Source organism: Cryptomeria japonica, chromosome 5, assembly GCF_030272615.1.
Source record: "Cryptomeria japonica chromosome 5, Sugi_1.0, whole genome shotgun sequence".
NCBI lineage: Eukaryota > Viridiplantae > Streptophyta > Pinopsida > Cupressales > Cupressaceae > Cryptomeria > Cryptomeria japonica.
The window spans coordinates 831,852,418-831,868,645 of NC_081409.1; the positions used below are offsets into that span (position 1 = coordinate 831,852,418).

Below are 16,228 nucleotides of genomic sequence, written 5' to 3' on the forward strand. Positions count from 1 at the left end.
CCAAGAATCTAAAAACAAAATGCAGATCTGACAGCTCAAAAATTGAGGCACAGAAAACGATGCACCTAGAAAAATCTGACGACGACCCAATTGAGGTCTCGAAAAACCCAACAGAAATCTGCAACCAGGATAAAATTTGGACTTGAGCTGAAGGGTCAAAACCCTAGTCGAAAATTGTAGAAACCGTAGGAAAAATTTCGATCTGCAAAAAAAACCTCCAAGTTGCAGACCCGAAAATCTCTAGAACCCTAAAAAAACATGAACTGCTGCCTAGCCCAAAGAAATTCGCCCACGAACCAGAAACCCTCGAAACCCTCAAAAAGCCATCAAAAAAGCAAAATCATTTTTTTATAAAAAACAAGAAAAGAAAATCTGGAAAATATTCCAGAAAGAAGGCCATGAATTTTTATTAAAAAATTCGCCACACTTTAAATAATCCCATCGACTTGCTCTGATATCATGAAAAATAAATTGAATGATGATTCAATAATCGGATAATGTATTCAACAATATACAAGCGTATATATAGAGATTACAAGATGATGTTCTAAATTAAGAACAAGTCGTTTAAAGTGAACTAAAAAGCTAAATGCTAAAGAAAGCTTAAAAACTAATTAACTAAAAAGAAAAAGCTAAATGCTAAATAAAGTTTAAAAGCTAATTAACTAAAAAGCTAAATGGCCATTAAACAAGGAACTAAATATAGGTGACTAAAATATAATTAAATATTCTAATATTGGCAAGATCATCTTCTAGGGGCTACTCGACTATAGGGCTAGGTACTAGAGAACAAGAGGGGGGAGTGTCATCATGTAGCTCAAAGAGACGCAAAATCAAGTAGTCCACTCATACAAATGAGGAGACCCAATCTTACTTTCTCAGGTGCTCCATGAGTGGGCAAGTCTTCCCAAGTCATCCTTGTCCTATATGAGCACTCAAGGCATGATAGGGGCATCCATTTATCTTAGTTAATTTTATTACCCATGTTTTCGTTAGTTTTCACTTGATTAAGTAACTTCTTGCACCTAATACCTACCCTAGGCTCATCACGTTCCAACAAATGCGGAAATCAAATTGAAACAACATCACAATTCTCTCAATTTCACAACTTATCATCCAATAGCCATAAATTTACAAAATACAATAACCACATATAATAGGATCCAAATTGATCCAAATCAGAATGTCATACTATAAATCCATTATTCCACATAATAATCCATTGAAATTTAACGAAATTCCTCAAAATTAGTGAATAGTGAAATCCTCTGTTAAAATAGCTTCAAGAACACATAAAATTCAAAATTCAAAAATCTAAGAATACCCTTTTGTTCCTCAGGGTGCCCAATACCACACTTAACATAAAACTGGCATTTTCATCATTCTATGAAAATTAGGCATGATAATGAAACAAAGTAAATGCATCTTTTAATCATACAATTCATTTAAAAACAACCAGAAATAAAAAGAATGAAAAATGAGAGAGAAATGAAATTCCTTCCTCAAGATTGCACCAAAATTGAAACTTGAAATTCTTCAAACATGCCAAACAAAAGGGCAAAATTACGAAGCAGTTCAATCCCTCTAACCCAATTCTATTCTTCTGCAACAATTCTCATCAAATTCTCCTCAAAATTGACTCCCCAATCACCATTTCAAATTTCATGCACAGAAAGGGTTTTATGCTCTAAAAAATTAGCCAAAATTGACTAAGTATCAAAATGAACTGACTCCCTTATAAAACCCCATTGACTTTTTGAAAGTAAAATAATAAAATAATAAAATAATAAAATAGAACTTTAATTCCCACTTTCATAAACACACCTCAATGAAATGCATATTAAAATGAGCATAAATAGGCCCCATATTAATATTCTCAAAACATTAAATAACCATCAAACCACAAAAATCATATCAACATTAAATTTTATTAAAAAAGTGCAAAATAACATTAACATCTAGGCTCTCTTCACAAGTTGATCACATAGGGGAATAGTTTTTCGAAACATTACCAAACACAGTACTTGGGGTATAACATTGGTATTATTATAGTAAATCATACTCGAATTGAGTACAACGGGTTAGAGTTAAACATATTTGGCCATTGCCAGGCTATGCTCAGACCTGTGTAGCCAGGTGAAGTCAATACTCTGTACCTGCAACCACTCAACATATCAAGGGTACCTATGCATATACATAATAGCCGAAGCACATACAATTTCCTTGAATGGGATTAAATAGCACATATATTTTTATTTCATTATCTGATTTAAATGCATTATTATTTAATTTCAACATCTACATTAATATTTCAAGCATCATAATTTGAAAACTTGTTATCATATCATCTCAACATGTATTTAATGCCACAATCACATTTAATCCTCATTTAATCAATATTTTGAACGTCATTTTAAAATAAGTGTACAAAATCAGATAAAATATTATTATTCACACAACATATGAAATATTATTACAAAAGAGCACATCAGGTCCACACAAGGAACCAGATACAATAATACATACACACGCATCTCAATGCAATAACACCAACAGCCGACATGTTGAGAAATCTCCATCTTGAACATGCAGGCGGTCCATACACATTATGATACAAAAAGGAACTTAATGCACACTGAAGCAGAACATAGAATGATCACACCAACACAGAACACAATCTCAACGCATGCATCCCTAGATACATGGTTGGGGAGATCTACACATCTTAAGCTGTAAATGGGAGAGGCATTGCAATGCCAATGACTATAGAGAATTCATTAATCATTCTTCAGGCATTTTTTTAGTTACAAGAAATCTGAAAATTAGTTTGCATAGTACTATAACAAGCTGCTAACATGGATTATGCCTCTTTCCTATTTCAATCAAATTACAACTTTTCTACACAGATTTCTTTAATAAGGATTATTGTTCTGGGCTCTTACGAGTACTTCTGAAGATCTTGACAAGAAACATCTCACAAAATTCTTGCAAAATTCATGTGAAAATGAGCAAATTGCATGCCTATTATTCTTTTTCTTTAGTACAATTGAGTGTGCCTGACAGTGAAAGCCTAGTGTTACCATCATGGTGGCACAGGTTCAAATTTGGAAGTGGTTAGCTGTGCACAAATTATAGTCTAAGATCAGTAGTGTATGGGCTACTCTTATATTTTGAATGCTATCTATTAGTCAGTAGGCCTTAAAGGACCTGTATTTTACCCCATATCAACCCGTAATACAAGAAGATTTCCAACATTTTCTGGAGCCCTGGAGAGGTACCGCAAGTCCTGCGTTGAAGTCTCCATGTGTCTGGAGACATCACAATTAGCAGCTCTGAGAAGGTGACATTTTTTTCTGAAGGGGGGATGTGTACGATATCTTATGGTACAAGTTTCCAGGTAAGTTAATCTATTTTCAACCTTTTTTTGTCATTGTTGAGAGCATAGCAAATACCTTTTCAGTAGAGATGGCTGCTTGATTTCCTTTGCATGCAATGAACACATAAAGTTCATTTGGAGAAGCATCAAGTGTTAAGTGATTGTTCTTAATATCCCTAAAAAGCTAGAAGATGAGTTCATCTGAAATGAAACTCATTCTTGGTCAACATTTCAAGAAAACAGACGTCAATGATGTACTAAGTGATTATGTGTTGCATATTACTTCTTACAGATGTGTACTCTATCCTAACTCGAAATGGTACCACATACTTATCATTTTGAAGAATGAGACGTTTACTATTAACTTTTTGATTAAGCCTCTAATTTTTGTTATTTAAACTGGTGCTAAAAGGACAAGTGAGTGTGTCAACTATGGTTTTTCTCAAGCTTAAGTAAATCAGAACAAATGCCATAGTCTTGCATAATTCAAATGCGAAAGTAGTTTATAACTTTATACAGTACTCTAGGCACATGTGTATTGCATGGCTGTATTACGTTTTGATTTTCAAACTTTTTTGTAATGACATCATATTATTGAGCATGTAGAAGCATCACAATCCAAAGACTTGCGATTTTATTCTTTGGTGTACTGAATATTTTAAAACAATGGCTGTACAAGATAGAATATTTGTAAATGTGCTCAACTATGCAAGTTGATTTGTTTAAAGCTATTGGTAGTGGTATGATATTGTGCTTGTACACACTACCGTTTCTGTTCTGAGGCATGAGACAAATGGGGAAATCATACACATTACTGCTTCTGTTCTGAGGCATGAGACAAATGGGAAAATTGTTTGTCAGTGGTTTATGCTTCAGAATATATCTAGAATATTTGTATAATTCAATGGGTAACTGCAGAAAGATAATGATTTGAGAATTTGATTATATTGGATCTGGACTGATTGTGTATTATGTAATACTCCGAATGAGCAGTAATAGGATCTTAGGTTTGTAACTATTTTTATATGCCATATTTTGCTTGGGGGACTTTTGTGGAAATATTGATCTCTAGGGATGGAGCAGGAAAAGCATTTATACTTTGATTTGCAATATTTTGCAAATTAATAAATGTTCTAAACAGGGATTTGAATTTTCTTAGGCTTTCTACCATGCCCTAACATACATGGGCAAGCCCCAAGGAAGGGGCTTAGAGATGGCACACAAACACATCCGATCAGGGTTGCTAGAGTTGGAAGGAATTCGTGAATCATTGATATTTCTATCATCTATATCAGGCAACTCTTGCAAGGTTGAAGTTGATGATAGTACTACTGCATCTGGACAAATGGCAGTTGGTTTTGATGATAGTATAAATCGTCGACTACTAGCCCCTACACCACCACGCTCAATAAAAATTCTTAACTGGAAAATGGTATGGTGCAATTTTTTGTTTCTGTTCCTGGAGATATCTTTCTTCCTTGCATGCAATTTTTCTTCTAAATAATATTGAAGCATTTTGAAATTTGACAAACTATTATGTGCTTTACAGGCCTTGGATTATTTTGAAAAGCTTCTCGAAGATCTAGATCAAATATGCTTAATGCCTCTTAATCTTAGTATGGAAGAGATTTTGCAGTTCACTGTTGATTTCCAGAAATCTCAGCCCGATTTGGTTGCTAGATCACGGCTTCAGGTTTAATCATTGAGCTTTTCTTCTTTACAATTTATCCTCCAAATTCCTTTTATATTTGTTCAGGTCTCGACTCAAATTCCATTTTTCACTTTCTTGTTTGTAAGACTTTGAGCATGTTATTTTTAATTAATACCAGTTGTGATGTTAACAAAGATTTCCCATACCAGTAGAAACTGTAAAAAATGGTATTTGTATGCAACTGCTCCAATTGATTTATTATCTATAGTCTTCATTATAAGCTAGTTTCAATTGCATGGTTGTATAGTTTGCATCATTTTAATTCTTGAGAAGCTGGTCTGAAAACAAATGCTTCTAGAATATACTTGTATAGAAAAACTATGCAGCAGCCAATAAAACAAAACAGACAGTATGGAATGAGGGATAGGAACAAATGTCTCCAAAATAATTTTGATAGCGTTATTATTTTTATTTTTATTTTTAATAATAGTAGTATTTCCCCATTGTTTTAGGGGCTGTTTTCAGCCAACCTTAAAACTTGAGCTCCTAGAAAGTATGTTCATTCACACTTGTATTGTACTTAAGTAAATTATTTTTAATTTGCCCACTCTTAAAAAAAATGTGAAGGAGTATATACATATAAATCATGTATAATACCTATCCAGACTATAGGTACCTGATATTCTGAGGTCTACAATAAGTGATGTGTACCACACCCTTTGCACCCTTCACCTGAGTAACCTTGGTTTCTTCTAGTGTGGCTGCTGATCTGGCAGGTACAGGGATAGTACAACTCTATTGTGGACAAACATTTGTCTCCTCCATTAAGCTATGACTGAGAGGGTTTCATGCCTCACGTACCAAGAGTGAGTTTCTTTTTGGTCGGTCTGGATTACGAGTGTGTATATAAATTTTGGAAGATTAAAATACTATTTCCGCTTTGTCTCTGAGGCAGGGATAACAGGAAACAAGGACACATTTCAGGGATGATGGTGATGGAAGGCCTTTACAGTGGACAACTTAGAAAATAGAAAATAAAGTGGAATTTGTTCAACTAATAATACTGTTAGAAACACCTAAAACAAACATAATAGTGCTTCAAAACTAAAAATTGCGCGGATTCAATTGCATTATGTGAAAATCAAATTTCATCAAGATTCCCATTTAGACATAATGCATTGAGATTCATTGGTTCAAACCTGGAAGTTCATGAATATTAAAACTTCGTTGTTTTCATTAGAATTTTATTATGGCAGAAGATTCAAAGGCTATTAAATGTTAAATAATAGGCATATCAATAAGATAAAAATACACAAGTATGTTAGAATATTTAATTATATTTTAGTCACCTATATTTAGTTCCTTGTTTAATGGTCATTTAGCTTTTTAGTTAATTAGCTTTTAAGCTTTATTTAGCATTTAGCTTTTTCTTTTTAATTAATTAGCTTTTAAGCTTAATTTAGCTTTTAGCTCTTTAATCTTTTACTTTAACATTATGGTCTAATTATAGAACATTGTCTTGTAACCTCTATATATACGTGTGTATGTCGTTCAATGTAATCATCCGATTATTGAATCATTCATTCAATTTATTTTTCATGGTATCAGAGCATGGAAATTAAAAATTTTGAAAATTTTTATTATTAAAATTTTTCGAAGTTTTTTTTGAAGAGATTTTTTTAAAAACTGTTTTTTTTTTTAAAAAGCAGATTTTTTTCTCTTCCTGGGCAGTTTTTTTTTGCAGGTTGAAATTTTTCCTAGGGTTTCTGCAATTTTCGACTAGGGTTTTGACCCTTCTGTTCAAGTCGAAATTTTATTTTGGTTCCAGATTCTTGGTGGGTTTTTCGAGACCTCAACTGGGTCGTCGTCAGATTTTTTTTTGCGTGCATCGTTTTTCGTGCCTCGATTTTTGAGCCGTCGGATTTGCATTTTGTTTTCGGATTCTTGGTGGGTTTTTCGAGAGCTTTTCTGGGTTGGTCTCAGATTTTTCTGGGTGCCTCGTTTTTTGTGCCTCGATTTTTGTGCCAGCAAATTTGTCTTGGAATTTAAAAACAGTTCACAATTTCTGCTATTTTTGTGTGTGGATGTTGGGATTTTTGCTGTTTTTTGGCACCATTTATGCTGTTTAAGTGTGCAGAAAATTTTAACTTTTGGGTTTCTTCCAAACCTCGAAATTTGTGCCTTGGAATTCGTGCCAGAATTCTCCTATAGGGTTTCAGTTTTTTCAGCAGCTGTTTCTATTCTGATTTTTAAAAAAATCAGATTCTTTTGTCTCTTGCTTTCACTTAGTTGACCTCGATCAATCTCGATTTCCGTGATGGCATCATTAACCAACATCATGTTAGAACACAGTCAGAAGTTCAACGACCGCAACTACAACACCTGGAAACAGCGTATGCTTACCATCTTTGAGTATCGTTGCCTTGATCAGCTTGTTTTGGGCAAGGAATCTCGTCCTAGAACAGCAGGTGATGATCAAGACAAACATGATGTGAAGAATCGGGAGGCTGTTGTGCTTATCAAACTCTCTGTCATAGATGATCAACTCCCACAGGTGCCTTCAGGTAAAACAACAAAAGAGATTTGGGATCTTTTGAAGGATCTTCATGAAACGTCCGACAAGAGCCGAGCTTTCTTTCTGAAGAATATGTTGTTTTCTATCATGATGGATGAGAAGTCATCTATCTAGGCACATCTTACGAAGATCAAGGACATCCGTGATCAGTTAGAAGTTATAGGCCGAACCATGGTGGAAGAGGATATGGTAGTGATCACGCTGAAAAGCCTTCCCAAATCTTACGAGCATTTCATTGATACGCTCAATATCTCCTCTACTAGTGTTGATTTGAAGTTTCCTGATCTTTGCAACAAGCTGCTCCAATAGGATCGATGGAAGCAACAGTTTGGAAGCAGCGCTAGTTCATCCACTGAACAAGCTTTCACAGCCTCAGCTTCGCATAAGTACAAGGGTAAAGCTCTGTCCTTCCAGCAAAAAGGACAAGGTCAAGGTCAACCTCAGCAGTCTTCCAAAAAGAAGAGCTTACAGTGTTCCTACTGTCATATATATGGTCATTTGGTGAAAGATTGCCGGAAATTGATAGCATCCCAGCAATCCAAACAGGGAGGGTCCAAGCAGAAAGCCAATTCTGCCACGCATCCTGTTCAGAAGGAATCTGCCTTCTATGTGTTCATGGCCCAAACCTCCTCTGATGATGTTCAATCATCAGCCTGGTACATTGACTCTGGAGCCTCTCGACATTTCACACATTGTCGGGATTGGTTTACTGAGTACATGCCTTTCACCGATTCAGTGATCTTTGGTGGAGGTGAAGAGTATACTGTTGTCGGCAAGGGCAACGTTCAGTCACCTATATTTAGTTCCTTGTTTAATGGTCATTTAGCTTTTTAGTTAATTAGCTTTTAAGCTTTATTTAGCATTTAGCTTTTTCTTTTTAATTAATTAGCTTTTAAGCTTAATTTAGCTTTTAGCTCTTTAATCTTTTACTTTAACATTATGTTCTAATTATAGAACATCGTCTTGTAACCTCTATATATACGTGTGTATATCGTTCAATGTAATCATCTGATTATTGAATCATTCATTCAATTTATTTTTCAAAGTAGTGGACCTCGTCATCATTTTGGATATTTTTATCAAAATTTATGGTGTTTTAGAGAACAATAGTTTAGGGTTTCAAAAGGAGAATGAGAAGCCTTTTAGGTCTCCATGTCCTTTATTCTCTCTTTTTAAAATTTGTGCCTTTTAATTTAAAAAAAAGGGACTGCAGGGACATGCTTTCTTAACAAGCCCTGTTCCAAAGATGTTTCTGGTTGGCAGGAAAATTTGAAGACCACAAAAGGAACATTTCTTGTCCATGTTGGCATCCTTAGGATGGTTAGGGGATGACAATGTCCAAGAAAGTCCTAGGAACATTTTGTTGTGTATCCTTGCTAAAATACTATCTTACATATATTGGAGGTACTAGGTAATGAGTTTACAAATATGTTGAAATCATTACATATGGATACAGACTATTATTATTATTATTATTTTTTGATTGGTAAGGGGCACTTTTTAAGGTGCCAAACACTATTGCTGTTCAAATCCGCGAGCACACCAACCCATCAAAAGTATCAAGCCTGCGAGCCTAGCGGACCAGTGAGGATTTGAACCTTGTGGCGGTTTCACCAAGCAAGTGTTTTAATTGCTGTACTACATGGGTCATCCCCCAGATACAGCCTATTATTATGTTATGTTGCTTTATAACCTAAGTTGCAGGGTTTGCCCCCGTGGGTCCCTGGTACTTGTCTGGTCCGCCTGTGGTCCAGACAGGGTGCGTGATTCACAGGCCTGGTTCGACCCAGGTCGAACCCAAGCATCCGATAGCCCAAAAACCAAGGTTTTTTTGCAAAATCCACCACTTAAAAAATTAAAATGAAATCTTAAAAGTGAGTTTTAAAGCATAAACTTGGCCCATTTCTCATCATTTGTGTTGCAAACAACAGTATATGTGCACATACTCAGTAAAGCACAGTAGATTGCAATAAAAAAGAACAAAGAATTTAGTATATGTGCATTCCAACCTATGTCTTCTTTCACACAAGCAACATGACTACAAGCAAGGGGAAACGAAGATGTGGGATATAGAGCTAGAGCATACTGATTTGGATGCTTCCGCTTCTCAGCTTGTTGCATTTGATGACTCGGATTGCGTGCAAACTTATAGTGCAAGTGCAAGTGGCATTGGCATTGGTTCATCTAATGTCAATGTCAATGATGAGGAGGATGATGAATTAGAGAATCCATTTGATGATTAAACTTTAAATTGTTGAAAGTTGAGACAATGATACTTGAATATTTTGCGATTTTGATATTAAAATTGATGTATATGATGCTATTATGGTATGATCATGATGCTATGTGACATGCTAATGAACCCAAACCCCTTTTCAAAATTTTGCCGTACCAGTTCTTTGAACCCAAACCGACAACTTAGTTTATAACCAAAAGCTACATGAATAAACAACTACTAAGACCAAGTCATTATGCTGGTATGACATGTTTTTGGTGTTTGGGTTTGTTTCGGGTACATCCATTCAGAAAATATATAACAATCGTAAATATTTACCTAGTTGCAGTCTAAAAACAGGAATTGAATTAAGAATACTACATAACTTGCATATACTAAACAAAACTACTATAAAAATAAAAAATAGTACTTCAATATCAATTTTTCAAACTCAAATGTCATGTTAGGTGTTTATAGTTCAACATTAAAATGATAAAAACTAGCAATCATTTTTATATTGTCTTTATAAATAGCAGCCTCAACATCATTGAAACTCAATGATGCAAGTGGGTTAAAAGAACCAAAAGACTAAATTTTTGTTTGCAGATTGTTGGGTAGGGGTATGTTGACGTGTATTTTGTACACAATCATACACTGAATAAAATACCCAAGGGTACCTTATCCTCTCTTGAATAAAGCCTCTGATTGCTGAAGATGTCGCAAAAAAGGATCAATCAGGGTGACTCCAATGTTCTTGTATGTAGGGTCTCTACGTGTGGATAAGCTCTCTGTGGTATGATGTGATTTGCTGGAATCACAAGGGGACTTACATTCGATGATTGAACGTCTGATCTGCTTTGAATATTGCTGGAACACAGGCTCTTACTAACTTTGACTTGAAAAAAGGAAAAAAGAGGAGGGTGAGGAAAGAATCTAATCCTAATACTAAGGAATGTAGGAGCAATGATTGATCTTTGATGAAATTCTAACTAGGTCTTGTTTTGACATCGCAGGACCATCTCCACAAGGCTAGTGCGATCTTCGAAGGAAAGCTTTATGATGTTCAAATCATCACTGCAGGCATAGACACCATCAGGTTGATGCATATCAATGAAGAAGCGACAATTGAAGTTAAGCTTAAGCTGAATGATTCCAGTTGACTACGCAAGGCAAGTCTGCAATCAACAAACTGCTAGTAGTATGGATATACGAATTTCACCATCAATCAAGCACATTTCTTCCACTCATCTAATAGCATGAAATCAAACACGAGAAGTATAAAGACCATGCAAATTGTCGAATCGACCCATAAATTTCACCATTTCTTCAATGAAGTTACAAGTCTTTTACAACAACATCTTGGCAACAATCTTTGCCTTCTCTCTCTACTCTACTCTAATTGCTATTCTATCAACCTCTAACTACTCTCTATCTACTAACTGCTTCCAACTATTTCCAACTCTCTAACTATTCTAACTATTTTCAACTCTCTAACTATTGCCCTTACAAAATGAAATGCCAGGGCTTATATAGTGCCCTCAATACAATTCGATGGCTTAGATCAATTCGAGATCAATGGCCAAGATTCAACAATGAAAACCCTAATTAGGGTTTGTTACAACCATTACATAACATTTAATGCTTGACCAATGATAAAATTGTATTGCTTGGACACATGTCCTCTCTGGAAAATTCAACCAATGGATAGCTGGGGTAGGTACATCGGAGTTTGTGCCACCTTCCATGAGTTAGGTACATTGAATCTAGAAATGCTGAGGTGGACCACACTGATTGGAGAAGTGATGACTAGGACGCCACCTCGTCTAACACTTGTAACTTGGTAGATATTCAGCTTGATGTTGTTGAGAAGCTAGCTTTAATTAATTCATCTGGAACTATCTGCTTCTTCAACGAACCCTTGTTCTAACTTCTTGTGTCCTTGATGTGCAAGATGATTGATGTACCTCGCCTTGGAATGCTGGATTGGAAGAGGTCGCCCTTGATGACGTTAGTCCAAAGAAGGCCGTCCTTGTCGATGCTAGGCTGGAGGAGGTTGCCCTTGTCCTTGCTTGATCGTCCTTGATTTGGCTTGATTTTCCTTGAGGAGAGTCTTTCGACTTGTAGATCTTTCGAGCTTGGAGTCGCCATCTTGATACCTTCACTTGGGAATTAATTTTAAAAAATAATGCAAAAATAGGAGAATTCGCTAGGCAAAATGTAGATCAAGACTCCCTTTAGCAAAATGCGCCCCCTTTAGCTTGGAAAAGAACTCCATCTTCCACTAGCTTCTTCAAGATCTGGAAATTCGCCTTCAAATGTCTTCAAAAATCTGGAAATTATCCTCCAATCTAGCAAGAAATTCTCCTCTCCAATAGCCTTCAAGATGAATTTCGCCCTCCTCAAATTGCTCTTCAAGTTCGCATGAGAGATAATGCAAGAATGATTTGAATTGTGAAAAAACACCTCCAATATATAGAGCGCTCACCTTCCACTTACCCATGAGGCCGACCTTGCAAATAAAGGCAAAAAAAATAAATAAAATTTAATAAAAGAAGAGGCCGACTTTATAAAAACATTAAATAATACCCCAAGCGCCCCCAATTTTATTTTTAAATTAATAATAATTAATTTTAAATGCCTTTATAATTAAAATTTTGATTTTTTAAAGGCATAAATTAATTATTAAATGTTTTGCGCACTTATTAAATGTCAATTTAATTTCAAAAATATTTCAAGGTTTTATTGAATTTGGCATTTAATGTGTCATAGATGATATTGGCGCCCAAGCATGGGAAAATAATAGATATCAACAAGATCGCTCTGGTCCCTTGGAGAAGGACAGGAGCGCCTATACCTTTTGGACCTCACACTTCTTATTTTTACGTCCAAGACCTCATTTTTGACGTCCAAGATGGCATTTTTACTTAGAATTTCGAGTTCAATTTATTCGATCTTTGAAATGAGTGCACTTTAAAGCATTTTCGCCCTGGTCCCTTGGTGAGGGACAGGAGCGATTTCATCTTTTGTCCTTGGTCTTTGTCCTTTAGATCGCCAAATCAAGTTTGGAGGTAAGCAATGACCTTCGTTCATCTCTTCTATGCATGTTCAACCCGCCTCTTCAAGACAAAACGAGCTCTTCTAAGGATTTTCGCCTTGGTCCTCCAGTGAAGGACAGGAGCGATTTTTGTATTTAAGCCTAAGATTATTGATTCTTGGGGTAATTTCTTTGTTCACCATCTTCTTAAAGGCATTTCTGACTTTGCACAACCTTGCCTTGGCGTGGTCTTGGAAGGAAACGATTGTTTTAGTGAATATCGCCTTGGTCCTTGACTGAAGGACAGGAGCGCCTTTTAGTTTATTGCACAAATTCTTAATCGTATCAACCTTGAATCACTTTCTAGACGTAGAATATCATTCCCCCCTTCATCTTGAGTCCTGGAAGCAAGAAATAGTATTTCACAATGCTAGGTAATTAAGTACTTTGAAAATTTCGCTCAGGTCCCTTGGTGAGGGACAGGAGCGCCCTAGCCATTTTTCATCAACTTGATGGCCTTTGTTACTTCATTCCTCCGTGAAACCTTTTAAACATCATTTTGACCTTGCGTCTTGACTTGGATTCGTCCGAATTTGGAGAGGAGGGTTAGCTAATGTGTTTTTCGCCCTGGTCCCTGGGAGAGGGACAGGAGCGATTTTGCATTTATAAGCTCACTTGTGTTTTGCTAGCTTTGAAAATTATCTTCAACGGATCGATTGCGTCTTCCTTCACCCACCTCAAACGCGAAACTTGCCTGCCTTTTGCCAAAAACTTGTCTTGAGGGAAAATCGCTCTGGTCCCTTGGAGAGGGATAGGAGCGCCCTGGCCTTTATGAGCTCATTTATGCCTTGTTAACTTTCAAAACTATCTTCAATGGGTTGTTTTCGTCCTCCTTCATGCCTTTGATGTCTCAATTTGTCCAAACAAGGTCAGGAATGACTCCACTAAGCTTTTTCGCTCTGGACCCTTGGTGAGGGACATGAGCGATTCGCCTTGGACCCTTGGAGAGGGACAAGAGCGCTTTTCGCTCTGGATCCTCAATGAAGGACAGGAGCGAAATTTGACTTTTTGAACTCTCCATCAGGATAATTTTTATGGAATATAACATTTAAGTATAAGTTCTTATACTTTAAGTTATATTCCATATATACTTTCAGGATGTTTGAGAGTGGTTTCAGACCTCCAGGAGTTATATTGCAAAATCTAGTTTTTTGAGGTTTTTCAGTTTCCAGACTTAGTCAAATTCAGGATCAGGACTTTCCAGACTTAGCCAAATTTCAGGATCAGGACTTCACTCAAGCCGGACTTGCTATCCTATTGATCTCCCCGACAGCACTCAAAAATGCAAAGGCTAACTAACAAAACCCTAAAAGACCAAAAAACAAACCCTAAAAAGCAAAAAAGCAAGGGTCCCCATTTGCAATGGGGCGATGTGTGAAAACGTCACAACAGGGTAGCGTTGAAGTCACCTTGCTCTTGTTCTACATCCTACAACTTTGTTGTCCGATCATTGTAGTTGTTTTGTTTGTGCAAAAGAAGGCACAAGTTGGAGTGCATGCACACTCACTTTTTCTTGATGGCTGCATTTTACTTAATGGATGGAGTATGTCTCCAAGTCTCCTTTGAGGAAGGCAAACTAGGAGCCTATTGAGACAAATTCATAATTTTAAAATTAAGCTTAAAAAAATATGCCAAAAATAAATTCATGAAATTTAAATGTATTGAGTTTCAGGAAAAAATAAAATTATTGCAATATAACTTTGATTGCAAGAGGCCATGGTTGTTGGAATGTTTAGCCCTGGAGCTATCAACTATTGTCGACATCCTTCGTATACTTCTCAAGAAATGAGGATACACTTTGGCCGTTGGAGTGTAGAAAATCAGCAAACTCATTTGTAACTACATCCTCCACATCAGGATCAATGAAGAGTCTAGCAAAACGTTAGCTTGTACCCTTTGGTGAAATTACATTTGTTTGTGAATCCTTGGCAAAGAAAAGACCTTGGTGCTGTAATATTTTGGAGTCAATTAAAAGACAAGAAAGGAAGGACCTTGGTGATCATTTTGTTGCACCGCTCAACAACAAGTTTGTGCATTTGTTTGAAAAGCGTTTCTTCAAGATCTTGCTTTTTTTCATTTATGTTGTCTTCATCTTAATAATTATTAAGTTGATGCCGTCAAATGCCTCTCCCAAGCATGGCTTATCCATGTCAGTAAAATGGATCATACTTATTATGGATGTGGCGAAACTAAGGAATTATTCCATTTGGTCCTATCAAGTGTCATATAGGATCACTTGCTTGACATTCCTTGCCCTTGTTCTTTGATAGCATCCATTTAGACCAAAGTTGGTTTATGACCATGTTAGAATGTGCTTCTTGCACCTTCACAAGTTGTCTCAAGATGATTGTGTTGAAGACGAACCGAGCCTCAACTATTGGGAAAATCTCTGTTATAGAACACGTATAAGATAGGATATAGGAATACCTTATGATTATGAACACAAATGTAACACGGTTGTTATATCAATTAATTTATCAATGCTAACAGAAGATCTTAAAGCAGTAAAAAGTATGCACACCACTTTAAAATGAAACACATGATATATATGGAAACTGTTTCAAGATAAAGGCTACCAGCAAAAGGATAGTCACAATTGTATTATTAACAAGAAACAAATTGCAAGTCCAGTTAGTATCTCCTGCACTCCAACTCGATCTATAGACTACGACATACAACCTTTGAAATTCATGCTTCAATGGCATCATGAGGCAATCTTTCATAAACCTATTCTATCAGTATAAGCAATTAGATACATTCTGGAATTCCAACTGTCTAATTGACAGTCACGCAACTAAATCATGACCAGCGCATGACATTAGCATTCCACATATAGTACCAACTGTGATTTATCCACATGGAGAATCACCACATGATTGGATTCTTCTGTACACGCTTGGTCAAAGTTTATTTACCAACTTGACCTGGATGCATACAAGTCTTCCTACACTACAACCAAAAACCAACTATGGCTTGTGATAACAAAGACAACTGATGATTGCTTCTAGTTTCTCATAGTAACTTTGAACATCCCTTAGATTCTCTAAATAATGCTCGTAGCCAGCACTGTATGTACTTTAGCAATACTATATGTGCATTTGCACAGTCACATACATTCCAATAACCAATCAGACTATTATGTAGCAAAGAGTTCACCAAATGCCTATCAGTTGCAGCCATTGCAAATCTAGGCTAAGACAACCTCTTTGCTAAAGCACAAGGCTTAAAACTCATTGCAACTTACCTCATAGTATTTAATAGCTGCTTACTAGTCTGATATCAAACATTACCAATAGTATCTTAACCAATCCAAAATC

General features: G+C 36.1%; 1 protein-coding gene across 3 annotated transcripts in view; it reads left to right on the forward strand.

The window, feature by feature from the left end:
* The window catches only part of LOC131075505 (uncharacterized), a 71,721-nt gene that overhangs the window by 24,991 nt on the left and 30,502 nt on the right, over positions 1 to 16,228 (forward strand). For all 3 annotated transcript variants that reach the window (XM_058012349.2, XM_058012348.2, XM_058012350.2), the window contains 2 exons: positions 4,536 to 4,808; positions 4,926 to 5,069. In XM_058012349.2, the coding sequence (XP_057868332.2) occupies positions 4,536 to 4,808; positions 4,926 to 5,069 (417 nt within the window). The remainder of the gene's footprint in view (positions 1 to 4,535; positions 4,809 to 4,925; positions 5,070 to 16,228) is intronic.